Source organism: Candoia aspera, chromosome 2 (genome assembly GCF_035149785.1).
Source record: "Candoia aspera isolate rCanAsp1 chromosome 2, rCanAsp1.hap2, whole genome shotgun sequence".
NCBI lineage: Eukaryota > Metazoa > Chordata > Lepidosauria > Squamata > Boidae > Candoia > Candoia aspera.
The window spans coordinates 110,935,829-110,952,769 of NC_086154.1; the positions used below are offsets into that span (position 1 = coordinate 110,935,829).

At 42.3% G+C, this 16,941-nt stretch overlaps 1 protein-coding gene across 1 annotated transcript in view; it reads right to left on the reverse strand.

Moving 5' to 3' along the window:
* NHERF1 (NHERF family PDZ scaffold protein 1) overlaps nt 1-16,941 on the reverse strand; it is a 64,192-nt gene that overhangs the window by 22,497 nt on the left and 24,754 nt on the right. Inside the window, exon 2 of the mRNA XM_063293229.1 lies at nt 2,209-2,370. Within this exon, the coding sequence (XP_063149299.1) occupies nt 2,209-2,370 (162 nt within the window). The remainder of the gene's footprint in view (nt 1-2,208; nt 2,371-16,941) is intronic.

Here is a 16,941-nt window from a genome sequence, read left to right on the forward strand (position 1 = left end):
GTAGTTTTAAACAAAAGTACAAAATGCACTCACAGGTTGAGAGAACGGGGTAGATGACTTGCATATTATAGCCCTTATATTAATTTCACTTTGAGCTAAAAGCCATTCCTTTTTGTTCTCCACAGTGGCACCTGCAGCAACTCACTGCTTTTACCTGAATAAGGAAAGCAGCCTTTGCGGTGTAACACCACAAGCATTGCCCTTTGGGGGCATACAGTACATGCAACATTGCAATACACACAGAAAAGAGATGGGGATCACATCATGATAGTGCAACACTGCTGTCCCCAGTCTGACCTCCCTTGCCCATTCCCCCTGCAGGCGCTGCAGGTTCTCCATAAACTGGGCCACTGTCCATTTGCCAAACCTGCTCGATAATTCAGTGCAGGGGCAGCAACATAATGCTTGTGAGCACCAGCATCCTTCTGACACCTCCCTCAGAATCTGGGAAACTTCTTATCTTGCTTTAAAGAATATTTTAATTAAAACGTAATAGAAGGGTAGCTGGCATGCTACATAGCAAGTACCAGCTCTATCATCATCTTTATTTATGAGAATGCCTCCAGGGTCCAAAAGGCATTACGACTGGGCACATGCAAAACTGTGCATGTAACACAGAAGTCACACCCAGTGCTCCCACAACACCGACCAAGCGAGACTGCCCAGACCTGGTTTCATGACATACTGAAGCATCAAATAACCTAGTTGCTAGATCTCCTTTCTGTGCAGTTGATCTGTAGAAGCCTGAACTAAGCACGCTTTAGGGTAAAAATACAATACATAAAAATAATGAACTATGGTACATTTGCCTTATGCTTATCTTTTTATAGGAATGAAAGTTACTCATGGGTCTGTAAACCTACATACAGCAGAAGCTGTATGTGTTTATCTCACTCCCTTTCCTAGCTTATACACTGGCAGAATAGGTAATTGCCTTCTTATCCTTCACATTCTACTCCATGAAGCACTTTGGCCAAACCCGTATCCCCCGAAAATATGCCTGCATCCAGCGAGTGCCATTCAGGTTCGCTTCTCCCTAAGGACTGCAGCAGAATTTCATACTATGAAGGCATCTGTGCAAGTGGGTGGTTGGGAGTTTGCATAAAATGTCACATACCTACATTGTTGTGTAGCTTCATCTCTAGCCATGCACGCCCGACAGCTTTGATTGTGCAATCCAATGCTAATTGCTTCAGAAACATCTGATTTTAATGAGGTTTGTTCACTCCTTTGCTAATCCCTAAACAGCGTAGCAAAAAAGGCATTTGTCTTCATCTAACTTAGCCACTCAAAAGCCTTTTTGTGAAATGACGCAGTGCTGAAGATCTACTTGTCTTCGGTTCCCAGACTTGGTCATAACTTCCCTATCGATTAACTTTCCCTCTGATCTTTAAAAGGGGCTATTCGATATGATCTAAGCCTGAGTAATCAACATCCAACATATCCTACTGTGGTTATTAAGCTGTGCATCAAGTTCAGGCTTAAGCTTATTCTCAAACCAGTGTTAAAACAGTAGCAGGAACCAGGATATTCTTCTAAACTAAGTGCATATTCTTCCCCTGTCACCTTTGCCCCAACATCTTGCTGTTCTCCTGTTATTGCTTTTCCATGCCCCAATTTAATTGGTAAATTCCTTAGGGCAGGGACATGCCTTGCTGGATGGTGCTATAATTAGTGACACCAACTTGAAGATTCTAAAGCAGCACCATGGAGGTGGAGCTACTGAGCTCTTATGCCTAAGGCATCCAGGTGAACCCTGCTGCTAGGTAAGATTACAATAGTGAGAAGAGCCAAGGAAAAAAGATCTTAATTTATGCTAAAACAATCCATTTACATTGATCTATAAGGAAACCCACCTACACAGGTGAGGTCTCAGACAAGGACTAATTTTAGAATTCCACTCATTTGCAAGTTAATGGCATTTGGGAAAGACAGTGTTACATTCTTTATGGCAGGGCACAGAAATGCTATATAACAAAAATTACTCTCAAATCAGGTAATGGGTATTTTATTTCTCAAATTTCACTGACAGTTTACTTTGGCTTAAAAACAGCAGGGTGTATGAGATGATTTTGAAAAGCTTAGAAAAGGTTAAGCTGGCACAACCCTTGGATCACAAGTTACATCTAATCAGCTTCCTGAGAGAAGACAGCATCTAGGTTAGTCCAATGTTAATTCATTTACAACAATGCACCCCACAATGCATACCTCAATGATACGGTCTTGAGGCTGCAGCCCGGAATATTCAGCCGGAGAATCTGGATCCACAGCCCGGACATACTGGCCTGGCTTCACTTTATCACTGTGGAGGTTGAACCCATACCCTTTGGGACCCTTCTTCATCTGGCAGAGACGAGGCCTCAACTCCTTCTATAGCAGAAAAACATAAAAAGCATTTGGGGCATCAGTTTTCAGTTACTGTCACTGAATCAATTTCTTTTTGATTGGACAATCAGGACAAGAGATCAGCATCTGCTTAGGTCTGAGTCTTGCCATCAGCAGTCCTACAATCCTAGCATTCGGGCTCTCTAGAGGAGTGTGTGTGTGTCCTTGACCAGCTGGCTTTCATAGCTTGGTGCAGGCTCCTAGGAATATTAGCAACAGAACCACTTATGAAGTGTGTCTAATGAGCAACCATCAAAAACAGCAGAAAAGGAGGAAAGAATTTTCTGCTACTATGGATTGGTGATGTCCTTCTACTTTATTATACCTTTCACATTACCTGCAGGTGATATTTATGGAGGAAGGGAGAAAACAGCCAGAGACCAGTGCTGTTCAATTACTCCTCAGCTCCTTTTTTCAAGGCTGAGGGCATTTTGTCTCTTAACCTTCTCTCCACCCATTCCAGGGGTGCTCCTGGAACTGAACATTCTGATATATTTCACAGTACCACACAAGGGTCCTTTTTAACAAACGCTGGAGTTTGTCCAGAACTGCATTATATAAAATGCTTATGCACGTTTATATAACATAGACACATAACTCAAGTTACACCAGAAAAACCATTCATTTTTCAGCAAGGCCTTTCTGAAAAGTATACTGTAGCTAAAGATGCCAGCAGGAACAAACGAGAACGATTTGCCTTTCAGGCAAGTGAACATCAGAAGCCAGTACAAGTCATGCAAAAGTGACTATTTCTCCCTTGGAAGGTTTATACGGGCAACATGTTGGTCTTTTGTGTTAATTAAGACTTCTCAAGGTTAGTCAAAATTAAATGTTTACTGATAGTTCCAATAACAGTAGCAGGAACACAGATTATAAGCAGCCTTCCCTTACAGCATTTCTCTACTTGATTGGGACACTTCCAGAGGCTACCCTACTTCAGGTTTCTTCCTTAATCACAGGTAGGACAGTGGATGTTAGGAGCTCTTACCACACTAAAGCATCCAGGAGCAGCTGGCACGCCCAGCCTCCCTCACAGCCACTTCAGCCTCATCAGACACTGAAACCAAGCCCAGTGACAGAACAGAGGAGGTTCCTGGGGAAGCAAGCACTCAGAAAGCCCCACCAGCAGCAAGACTGTGTCCAGATCCTGCCAGAGCAATCTCACGCATCAACAAAGTGTGGCTTATTTACACCAAATTTTGCATGAGGTACCTCCCAGAGAAGAATGAAGCCAAAGTGTATCAGATGCTCATGTAACAATGATTCCATTTTTCCCCCTGCTTAAGTGATCAGCAGATGTATTGACCTAGTTCTCTTACTTCCCGGTACGCAAAGGTAATCTCCTTCAAGTTGAGCTCATCTCCTGGTGATTTCATGGACACGGCCACATAGATTTCTTGGCAGCAGTGCAAATGTTTTCAACTTCCCAATCTAGCCTACAGCCCAGTTGAGATCGCTTAGCCAACTACTAACCAGGTCTGACCCTGCTTAGCTTCCAATAGCTTAGCTTATCCTAATTACAGAGCTGTTAAGAAATAAAAAAGTTCTCTCTCTAAGCTATTATAAACCACCGGGTGCTGTTTGAGTTGGATGGCATAAACAAATTACCTAGCAATCCTACCTACTACTGATCTTCCTACAAAAAGAAGAGAAGGCAAAGGCCACACAGCCTCATTACTGGGGAGGAAGGAGAGCAGTTCCCATGAAAAACTTCCAAGGCCAGTTCTTGGATTTCTCCCATGGGTAGCTTTGTGTTTTATATCAGAGGAAGGGGGACATGAATTACACATATAGAACATGGTATGAAAGCCTGGGGAATTTGGTTCCTTCCAGATGTGTTGGCTGCAACTCCTGTTATCTCCAGTCAGCATGACCATGTTTTATGGTCCCCAAATGCAAGTAGACCACCATCCCTGGAAAAAAACTCAGCAATTCAGGCAACCTGATTTAAGGCAGGCTGGTGCAGACCATTCAGGGCTTCTGCCAAGAAGGCATCTTCCTATGCACATCAGATCACAGTTAGTTCTATGCACGCAAATAGTTGAGGAAACTATTTTTTTCCCTCTGTTGAGGGCTGCATTCTTTGGAAGCAATCTGTTTAATGGTTGTTTGCCAGTAGGAGGGCGGGCTGAATGTAGTTTTGGACTAAGCCAGTGCCAAAAGGTTCTGGGATTACCCATGTTCTTGTTTCCCTCTGCCGTGGGGGGGTCAGCATGCTATGTCAGAGGCCTGGACTGACTGCTTGCTCTCCAGCTCTTTTGCATGGACTGTGCTCGTTTCCAGAACAGCCTGTTCTGCATTCAAGAAGGTAGGATAAGTTTACAGCTGTGACACAGTCTTCCATGTAACCTCCTCCTTGCCCTAAATGTTCTTCATACATAGTTGCTACACAGGGCAACCTGTATGACCTTTTGCAGAGACTCATTTCTGATTTGCTATCACTGTCCTTCCTACAATGAGGCACAACCTATTTAACATGCAGTAGTTAATTATGGGTTCAAGCAAAACCAAATATTTAAGAAAAGTAGCACCATTATCATCATCTTAGTCACTATTGTTATTAAAGGACACAGACAAATGTTCAGAAGAGTCCAATGGGAAAACAAGCAACAGGGAGAAGATTGCTGAAGCACACATAATCCCAGGATGCAAGCTGAATATTAAGATATTGATCATCCCATAGGAAAAGGAGGATCTACACTGGGAGCTCCAATACATGGGGGCAAGTAAAACCTTTACAGAGGCTGAGGCTTTTGTTCCCTTACATTATAGTAAGGGACACACTATGCCTTCTTTGCTACTTCAGTAGACAGCTACTTTAGTTGCCCAGTAGTCTGTATCTGGAATCCTTAAAAAAAATAAATCTCCAAAATTAGATGCACCTTCTAAAAACATGCTGGCAGATACAAGAAAACACCCCACATTACAGGCACGTTTTACACAAGCCAGGAATGCCCAACTGCAGAAGAGGCTTTCTCTGAGATTCCATCTCTTCCCAAAGCTTTTTAAATGTAGGACTCAAAGGGCTAGCAATGTAGGGTTTCAGCTTAATTTTCCATGTATTTGGCATATCCTTTACCCCTTTCCACCCAGCAGAATGAAAAGGGAAGAAGAACAAGAAGACTGTCATTAGGGATATATTTGGATAGCTTCCATCTCTCTGGAATGATTGCTAGGAATGAAGACATGGACAGAAGTATGACAAGTGGCCTTTACCACCCAAACTGTTCTCTGAGCAGGCGCAGTACGACTCTCAGAAACAAAAAAGCTTTATGTTATCAAAGGTCAATATACATGGGCGAATGCTACTAATTTTTGTTTATTTGTTTGCTTGTAGACACATACAAGGAAAATCTTTTTTTTTCCAGAAAGGCATTAAGTTAAAAAAAATTGTATAGGTTTTTATTTTATTTATTTTTATTTATTTATGTAATTTATCCCCGCCCATCTCCTCCCGTCGGAGGCCTCTGGGCAGTTTACAACGATCGATTAAAACTGTCATAATAATACAAAAAGTAAAATACAGTAAAAAAATACTATAAATAGAAATAAAGAATAAAGAATAAAAAATCCAAGCGATGAAACATCTAAAACAGTCCAAGTGTGGGAGGAGTGGTCTATAACAACCATCCCCATGTAACTCTATTCCCCTCTCCACCCCAAGCGAGGCGGCAGAACCAGGTCTTCAGACTCCGCCAAAAGGCCAGGAGCGATAGGGCCAATCTCACCTCCAGGGGCAGCATGTTCCACAGGGCAGGAGCTACTGCAGGGAAGGCCCGCTTCCTGGACCCCGCCAGATGAAATTCTTTTACAGATGGGGTCCGTAGCATGCCCCCTCTGCATGATCAGGTGGGACGGGTTGATGTAATGGGGAAGAGGCGGTCCCTCAGGTAACCTGGTCCCATGCCATGTAGGGCTTTAAAGGTGATAACCAACACCTTGAATTGAACCCGTAAGCAAACTGGTACCCAATGCAGCTTGTGCAGCAGTGGTGTTACATGTGCCCTTCTGGGGGCTCCAAAAACAGCTCGCGCAGCTGCATTCTGGACCAGCTGAAGCTTCCGGATACTTTTCAAGGGTAGCCCCATGTAGAGCGCATTGCAATAGTCTATCAGAGAGATAACAAGGGCATGAGTGACTGTTCGAAGGGCCTCCTGGTCCAGGAAGGGGCGTAACTGGTGCACAGCATGTAGCTGCACAAAGGCTCTCCTGGCCACGGCTGCCACCTGCTCTTCGAGCAGGAGCCGTGAGTCCAGGAGGACCCGCAAGTTACGCACAGGGTCTGTCTGGGGCAGTGCAACCCCATCCAGAACCAGAGATGTAATGTCCCGGATACAGAAGAACCATTAACCCACAGCCACTCAGTCTTACCAGGGTTCAGTTGAAGCCTGTTGTTCCCATCCAGGCCCCCACAGCCCCCAGACACTCAGAGAGAGTGGTCACGGCATCACTTACTTACAGATGGGGGATCACTTACATCCCGGGGGATGGAGATATACAATTGAGAATCATCAGCATACTGATGATACCTCATCCCATGGTGACGGATTGTCATGAGTGAGGATGGCGAGCAGGGGGCTCCCATCCAGGCTGTAAAGCGCATGCGTAGCACTGAGGAATTAGGTGGCCATTCAAAGAGACACAGATCGGGCCCGCCTTAGTCTTTGGGGTTTATATGTCTGGGTTTTTCCCACGCTTCTTCAGTTTGTTAGGATTCTCTGTTATGTAGCAGTAATAAAACACTAGAGACCTATTCCTTGTCTCAGCGTGGTTCCTGGCTGTTAGGACACGGATGATCTCACCCAGCGGTTTCATGTAGATGTTAAAAAGGAGAGGGGAGAGTACTGATCCCTGTGGCACCCCACAAAGAAGGGGCCGCGGGGCCGATCTCTCCTCCCCTATCAACACCGACTGGGATCGGCCCTGGAGAAAGGAGGTGGACCAGCGTAAGACTACGCCGCCCACCCCCAACTCCCTGAGCCGCCCCAAAAGGAGGCCACTGAGAGATCAAGGAGAGCGAGGATGGATGCACTGCCTCCATCCCGCTCCTGCCAGAGATCATCCATAAGTGCGACCAATGCCGTTTCCGTCCCATAACCGGGCCTGAAACCTGACTGAAAGGGGTCTGTTTCCTCCAGGACCCTCTGGAGCTGCAAAGCCACCACTTTCTCAACCACCCTTCCCCAGAAAGGGGAGGTGGGAGACTGGACGAAAATTGTCCAGGACAGTAGGGTCCAGCAATGGCTTCTTGAGGAGGGGGTGTACCAATGCCTCTTTAAAGGCTGCCAGAAACACCCCCTCTCCCAAGGATGTATTAACCATCGCATGGACCCAACCACATGTGACCTCCCAGCCTGCTTTTACAATTACTGTTTTTGTTGACAGTAATTGTAAAAGAACAGGGCTCTGTGCTGATGATGATGGTAGCGGCTGCCATTCGTTCTTCCCAAAATATACCACCTCTTGTACGCCAAAGGAAAATGGCATCTACCACATACACACAAAATGGCCATTACTCATTGCATCAAGCAGTAACAGTCTTGCCTGGATTAGGTTCAAAACAATCTGAGCATCTATCACCTCACATTTTAAATTTTTTTTAAAAATTACATTTTAATTTTTTTAACATTTAATTTTTTAAAAAAGAATTACATTTTATTTAACATTTAACATTTTTAATTTAACATTTAATTTTTTTCCAATTTTAAATTTTAAATTTTAAAAATGTTAAAAGTTTACGTTTTAAACATACTAGTTTCCTTCTTCCACTCGTTTCATTTCAATAGCCAAATTCACCAGAGATGCCTTTTTAATCCACAAATTGGAAGACACCTTCATTTTTTGAAACGTTTTACCTTCAGTAGAGAGTAGATGGATGGCCAAGCTAAGCCTTACCAAATGTATACACACCTGCAGCCAATGGCTGTGTGAAGGGCGTAACTTTAGCAAATCAATAAATGGCTTAGCTTTTTCCTGGCCCATCTCCTCTCTCTTCCTGCAAAACTCTGAGGTTGGACTGATATCCCTGCCTCTGCTTCAGCAACTCAGCTGTGCACCCATTCTCTGGGCACCTCTGTGTTTAAAACAATTCCAGAGATCACAGAACTTTTTTTTCCTGAAGGAAAAGCATCTGATTTTCATTTTACTACCCAAGCTTTGGGGAAGAAACTCAGTGGGACGGAGGAGGAGACAACACTGGTATTCAAAATAAAGCATCTTGTGTCATATTCCTTCTGGGCGCGTCAGAGTTATATAACCGGTTTTGACATTGAGGAAACCCCAGAGAGGCTTTTCAAAATGTGGCAAATTGTTTCTTTGAGGTACCTTCTTAATGGCTTTCAAATGGCAGAGACAGGTAAAGTCCAAAAATTAGAGACACTACAGCCCTTGAAATACGGATTCTTTGATTCCAAAATTTATTAGATTGGAGTCAGATGAACTTTTAATGCCAAAGTAAGTTTGGAAACTGTGATTGGCGAGAAGGCAGGGAGAACATTGGGCCAACCTCCAATGACCTCTTGAAGCAGAACAATCCCAAACTCTACCCTGCAGTTCTCATACACCCTGATCAGGTTTGGTTTCTTGTGGTTGAGAAAAAAACATCCTGGTACACTCTGCTGCTCCAACCACCTAAGGTTGCTTACATAACTGGCATGTTAGGAGAGCAATGAGGCAGAGGGACCGGTTTGCGTGCAACACTAAGCCAACCACTGATAGAGCAAGAGATTATTTATCTGCTCTTGTTGGCAAGAGGAACCCAGCAGAATAATTATACAGCCAGTACCAGCTGAAGCTCACTTGTTCCTGCTAAGTCAGAGTTCTGGTTTCTTGATATGACTGAACTGGCCCATTGTTCTAGCTGTAGATGTGACCTCTTTCTTTCCAGTCTGGTATTTCTAAACTAGACTTCTAAAATGATATGCATGCAAGCCACAAAAATGAAGTCTATGTATGCTGTATGGTAATAGGTTTAATGCAGCCAACATATTGTAAAAGCCAGAATGTTGGAAAATTAGTGGGAATGAAAGGAAAAGATGCTTTTGAGTCACTTCTGAAGACCATATGGACACATCCATGCAGTTTTCTAGGCAACAGTATAGAAGTGGTTTGCATTATCTTTTTCTGCAATGGGGAAGGGGATTTCCCAATTTAGTCCACAGCCCTAGAATAGGCTGGTGGTCCCCTTCCAAGTACTAATGAAGGCTGGTCCTGCTTAGCTTCAGAGCCTAGACTAGAAAAGAAAGGTGCTACCACAAATGGATATATTCAGACTCAAGATCAGATCCAACTCTTCCATGACATTTACTCAGTAGCGTTGGTCCACCCTTAAATTCTCAACCTAGTTTACCTCATATGGATGTTGACTGACAGAAATCTACAGACCTTGAACTCCTTAGACAAATTCAAGACATTAAATGAAAAAACCCAAAATATTCAAGAAATGAAATATAGCTTTGGAAATGTAAGGGAGAAATGTAAGGGACGTTCTGCAAAAGAATGTCCCGTGAACAATTCAAAAGTAACTCAGGATGATCACTCCACCACCGGTTCCTTGACTAACTCAGCCCTAATAGCCCCACATAGTAAAGGCTACACATATAATATTGGGGATGTGGGAGGAAAAGGCAGAAAAGGAAATCACCCCAATCTCTTCTCCTCTGCAAGTGTCAGGAAATGCTCCTGATGGTGTCTAGTTTACATTAGCATGCATCTCTCTCTCTCTCTCTCTCTCTCTCTCACTCACACTCTTTACTTTCAAAACTTCTCTACTGAGTGCATTAATAAGAGACAAAGGAGGAAATGGAGGATTCCCAAGGCAACATTAAACCAGCAAGTCCTTTTATTGATACATTTGAATGGTGTGATGTGTAGAAGGAGCCATATTCCAAGACCAAGCAGAATGCAGAGAATTGTAACCCAAGACATCTGGAGAGCACCAGGCTGGAAAAGATAAAGGTGCACCAAGTGGTGGTGGCTCTCAGACACCTTCTGCATACAAAGCACACTTTCTACTATGTTCTGCTCTTCTCTGCCCTGGAGAGGGCTTTCATTTCCAGTTTGGGCCACATGCTCTCCTTCACAAAAAAGGAACTGAGGCAGAAAGTGTGTTAGGACGAACTGAGGTTACCCACAGGGTCCATATCAATGAGTATTTGAAAGTACTCAGAATGCTCACAGACCAGAATATTCTCCTCTGATTGTCATGCCATAAACCAGTTCTTAGTTTATTCAGTTTTCTTCAGTGTCCAGTATTTCTGAAACAAGTCATTAGAAAGCCAGCATCTTAACAGTACAGCAACAAACTAGCAACAAACAAAAATCTAGAAAATTGAGAATGAACAGGAACGTTTGTAACTAACAGTAGTGCCTTCCAGATGTGTTGGATTACAATTGTCAACATCTCCAGTCAACACGTGGAGGATGCCAGTTGTAGTCCAACATGTATGCAAGATACTAGGTTGGGGAAAACTGGCTTATAGCTCTTGTTTATTATGAAATCAGACAGTTGCCTCATCAGCATTTTGCAGGCGTGTTGCATCTGGAATTGAGTATCCAAGCCACAGTCTTCCAGAGCCAGCAAGTCCAATAAACCCCTAATGATTTTAAACTGGGATTACTAAAGTAATTCCAATTCAGTAACACACAGTTTTGTGCATGGCTTTTAGATCTTCTCTTCGGGTTGCTGCCTTAACCTCTTTAGTTACATAAAGTTGTAAGTAGAACAATGATCATAAAATAGTTTGCACTTGTTTTCATGCAGTTTATTCATGATTCTATAAACAACCAGCATGAATCAGGAAGTATAGCCTAAAACAGTAATTTCAGCAAAATACTGGTTACCTTAAACTTTGATCTCAGAAGACACTCCAAATTCCAGCCTATTTGGACTAAAGCATTTAGCATCTAAAATCCTCAATTAAACAGCCTTTCAAAATGAGATTGCTAAATCCCCTGTCTAGTATCTGCAGATACCTGGAGGTATCTATCCTGCAATATATCCTATCTTAACCCCTGGAGTTTCCATGGAAAAATAAAGCATCAAAGTATGAAAGTCATCTTCAACTTTCTCTAGTTCACAGCAATGCCTTAGCTAGGCTATGCTTACTCAAACAGTCCCCTCCGGCACCAAGGTATTCCACAAGAAATGATATCTTTATAGTATGCCTACAATACTATTTCAGGCAGGAATATATTCATACTAAGTTTAATGATAAGGAAGAAACACCATCCTGTGTTGTGGCCACATGTTAATGATAGAGGTTCTAAGACAATTTCTGCCCACTGACAGAGTTGCTATTAGTAGCCTCGGAGGAGAGGCTATAACTGCTTAGATTCATGTATTAAACCACTTAGATTCATGGCTGCTACTTAATGCAGAAAAATAAAAGATCAATTTGTTACACTCCAGTTGGACTCCCTGTAGTTGTCAGACATCAGTGTGCACATCTGCACTCTGTCCATGACTGATTACATGAAACCACTGCCATGCATACCAAAATGTTTTATGCTCCCTACTGCAAATTCCAGCTTTCATTACGTGCCAGTGGTACACAGTGGTTCTAAATGCCCATGACGGCATTAAAAAGGCTAGCTATGGGCAAGAGCGTGCAGACTCAGGAACTTTCAAACTGTGTGACAGTGTTAATGGCATTAATGGACATGTCTCTGTAGAACTGAGGAATGAGTTGTGCTAGCATGCGCCTTGAAGCTTAATAAAATCTTGATAGAAGAGCCACCGTGTCCCATGCTAAGTTAAGTTAGTAAACAACCCTGGCACGCTAGTCAGAATGACCAAAACTTATAATGTATAACTCCTTGGCTCCAGAGTTCCAATCAGGATTTAGCATAATTTTTAAGAATGTGCTGCAAGGATGTTCCATGATTATACTGAAAGGCAACCACTGCACATGTAAAACCATCACCACAATGTATTTGCTTCCTGGACTTAGCTGCACAAACATGTATTTTCATTCAAAAATTTTAGAAATTAAAACCTTATATTTGATCTTGTAATGTTACATTCCCCATTCTAGATTTAGGCACTGAAAACCATGCCTCAATATTACCTTCTGAAAGGGTAGTGATACCCCTACGAGGACAAATACCTGGAACTCACAAATGTAAAAAGAAATGAATGAAGAGCCAGGAAACATGACAGAAGTCTACATAAAACATTGCATGTACAGTATGTAGAAAGCAGAAGAGAAAATTGTTTTCTTTTTCTTTCATAGAACATGAGATCCACTAAAGATAGGAAATACTTCTTCAGATAGTATATCATTCTGGAATTCGTTATGAATGTCCACCAACTTATGGCCTTCAAAAGAGATTTTGGTACAAATCTTCCGGGAATAAAGCCCTTAAGCTAAAGATCTACTGAACTATATGTTAGCTATATACCATCTTTGGGATCACAAGCAGCATGACTCTGAATATAAAGTGTGAATAGCTTTTGTACTGGGATGCCAGCATGGGAGCAAATCCAAATCTTGATGGCCATTTTCAGAACTGCTGCTGCGAGATTATCTTCTGCCTCATGGCACTTGGATTATGCAGTCTCTCGGGACTCCATTTTATCCCCTATGCTCTTTAACATCTACCTGAAACTACAGGAAAAGGTAAACCAGAGATGTCAGCTAAGATGCCTTCACTATGCAGATGACACCAGCTCTACCTCTCCTTCTCATATAACACAGGTGAGGCAGTTGATATTCTGTACCAGTACTTGGGCAGGTTAATGGATTGGATGAGGGCCAAAAGCTGAGATCAACCCACAAAAGATGGAGGTACTGTTTATGGATGGTGCATCTGTCCAGTTGAGTGGTGCCCTGCCTGTTCTGGAGGGGTCTACACTCATCAAAAGGAGCAAGTTCAGAGTTTGGGGAGGCTCCTAGATCCAGCACTGTCACTAGAAATCCATGGCCTTCATGGCACGGAGTGCCTTCAGTTGGCTTCACCTGATTTACCAGCCACAACTCTATCTCAACAGATATTATTTTGCAAAAGGTATTCAAGCTCTGGTAACTTCCCAGTTGGATCACTGCAATGCATTGTACATGGAGCTGCCTTCAAAAACAGTCCAGGAATTTCAGTTAGTTCAAAATAGACCAGCTAGACTGCTCACTGGGATTGGCTGATACAAACATGTTATTCCAGTTCTTTGCCATCTACACTGGCTGCCAGTCTGTTTCCAGACCCACTCAAAGTGCTTAGGAGCAGGTTATCTGAAGAGCACCTTCTCCACTAAGTACCTACCCAGAACTCAAGATCATCCGATGAGTCCCTCCTCCAGATCTCCTCACCAAAGGAGGCACGGTGGGCCTCTACAAGGGGGAAAGCTTTTTCAGTGGTTGGCACCCCATTTATGGAATTCCCTTGTTAGAGAGGCTTGACTAGTACCCACATTAGCATCATTGTGGCACCAGATGAAGACCTGTTTTTTTCCCTTTGATTATTGGGCATTTTAAAAATCTGAATAAATAAATACAAGAGTCACATACTGTTATTTCCTTGTTTTTAAAAAAACTGTTCAACCTACATTTAAGTCAATGCATAGCTTCTCAGTACATAAAAAAAAAAAAAAAATCAAACTGGTAGAACAAAATACTGAAAGAGTTTAAACTTTAAGAAATGCCTATGTAAAAGACAACAGTGGGGATTTGGGGAGGGAGGGAGATGGATTTTTACAGCTCCCCTAAACCTTGTTGCTGCTACCACCAAATGAGTCTCACATTTCATATTCACTTCTTGCTTGATCCTGAACAGTGATGACATAGTGAATAAGCAAGTCCAAAAACCCAAACATGCTGATGAGGAGCTAAGAATCCTTGAGCTCCTCATCCCAAGAGCAATCCTCCCCAACAGGTGTTCTCCATAGACTGATGAGACTGCAGATTACATAATCCTCAAGCTGACTGTCTCTCCACATCTAGAGGATGCCAGATGGGGGAAGGCTGCTGCTGCTGCTGACAGTTCAGACTTTAAATCTGGAAGAAGATAATGAAATGATGCTTGAATAGAGCCAGAAAGACATGTTTGAATGGTTGGCACCAGATAAAAGGCTGCTTTTCATACTTCTGGCCAGCTGAAGTTTCTGAGCTGTTTCTAAAAAGACAGTCACATCTCAGAAGCATGAGAGCATTGCAAGGGAGCATGCAAGTAACCAACACATAGATGATAGCAAGAGATGCTGCCAGCAGCTAGTGAATAAAGCAAGCTGATATCTGTGGGTAACTCCACCACTGCAACTTTCAGGAGTGTTGGGTTGAAGAATACTCTCAAGCTACATTATTGCTCCTCGAATGGGAATGCAACTCCACTCAGGAGGAGGAAAAAATTCTCTTCAGTGAAGTGATCAGCAGACCTCCTCCATAATATACAAGGACTATTCATCTGGATTTTGCTTCATTTGACCTCTCTTCAGCTGGGCATTGCTAACTTATTCCATTGCTAAAAGGTTTTCAAACATGTAAAGTGGATCCTCCATCGTCTTTTGACCTTGTGTGTCTACAAGCACACTCCCCCTCTGTTCTTCTCTTTTTAAATCCTGGTGCATATTGACTTTTGATAGCAATGTTGCTTTAAAAAGCTTATATACTTCTTTAAGAAATGTTTTGTTGACACAGTATGGTTCAGGCAGAGTTTTCCAGGCGAATGAGTCATTCTCTCTCGCAAAAGTTCTATTGCTCTGAAAAGGTTCATGAGGTCAGTCAAGTCCTAGAGACAAAATTTCCCCAACTAAGTGCTAGACTGCAATTCCCCTGTGTTATAACATGTTGACTGGTCTAGAGTTTTGATTTATCTAGAGATTTAATACCTGTATTCTAAAACATGTAGAAGATAACCAGTTGAAAAAGTCTGATAAGCGTCAATTCCTGCGCTGCATCTTTGTTCAGACTAATTATTTTTCTCTTGTCCAGACTTTTAACTTCAGCTGATTATTTTCTGACCCATACATCATTTTCATCCAGTCTTTATTTTTGAATGTTAAGTTAATTTAGCCAAATTATTTTAAAAGTACATAATTATTACTAATAGATTAATACAATACTGCTCAAAGAGATAACACACCACCAGTTAGACCTGGCTTAAAGCCAAATGCAATAATTACAGCCAGAAACTTAAATTTTTCCAATTTTAGAAAGAGCACTTGGACCTATTCAGATATTCCCTCCACCATGGAGGGGAGGGCCTAGGGGGAAGGACTGCATCTGCCAGAATTTTAAAGGAGAGAATGGATTCCTTAAAGTTTGCAGAAGTTTAATATAACCATTTTACTTGGGAAAGTATCTTAATTCTGCTCAAAACTGAATGCACTCAGATTTTGACCTTCCCGCTTCTAAAGTGAAGCCCTCAACATGCCCTGCAAAATTTGGTGAAAGCCTTGAGTTGATAGAAGTTCTGATAAAGATGAAAACTTTAAGGAGTCTTGATCATATGAAGCATGCATTTATCATCTATGTTCCTTTCCAGATATAGAAAAGCAGACACAGCCCCCCTCCCCCCGTTCCTCTATACATCTGGACTACCTACAGAGTTAAAATCAAATAAATAACAGTGTGGATTTCATGACTTTACTCCCCAGTATTCAAGGCATTTTTGTTTATCCAGGATTCTTTTTATTTGAATGTAACACAGACTAATTGAAAACAAAGGAACAGAAGATATCCAAACCATCAGTGACCACCCCTAGGGACCAAGCAAATCAAATACATCCTTTGGAACATCTGAGCAATGGCAACAAAGTGTGTTGGCTCACTGAGATGGTATAGCTTTCTGACTATTGTACAAGGGCAGAGAACAAACTAGCCAGGAGAGTTCCAACTCTCTTCCAACACACGAAGTAGCTTTTCTCTACATCACATACAGTACATATGTTTCTGAGTAGGTTTCTATGCACTATGGAGCAACATCTGCACTTCTGCCTACACTCTGATCTCTAACTGCTGCCACAAATTTAAAAGGGAGCTCAACATTCAAAAATTCCACCACATTGCCAAGCCAGATGTTCCTGCTTTCAAGATGCTAGTGCTTCCTCTGTAATCTGTCCTTCATCAGGTCTGCCCAGTGATTTCAAGAGGTGTTATTCTTTCAGACTGGCTTATTTAAAAAGACTTTGTAGAATAGGAGTGGGCAGATGTCAGACTTGTAGGATCTCCTTTGCTTTTCTTGGTGGTGACGGTTTTGTTCTTTTTCAGTAGAACCTTGGAGACCCAGCAACTAGAGCCTAACACAAAAAAAGCCACACAACACGTAGAAGAAAAGAATCCCAAACTGAGGAATTTGTTTGGAGTAAATAGAGGACCCAGCCCTCCACACAAAATCTATTCCGGGTTATCCCACATTTTTATTTTAATAGTATAATTTAAGAGGGGAGGTATTTTCTTGCAACTAATGTTAAACAATTGGGAATGAGAAATCTTTCCTGATACACCTGGACTTATCCTATTACCTACCAGTAGGCTCAAGAATCTGCTGCTTTTTCACTAAAACCTCTAGCAGTGTAGGTTAAAAAAACCAATTAACTCTCATGGCAAAAAGAAACTGGCACACTTT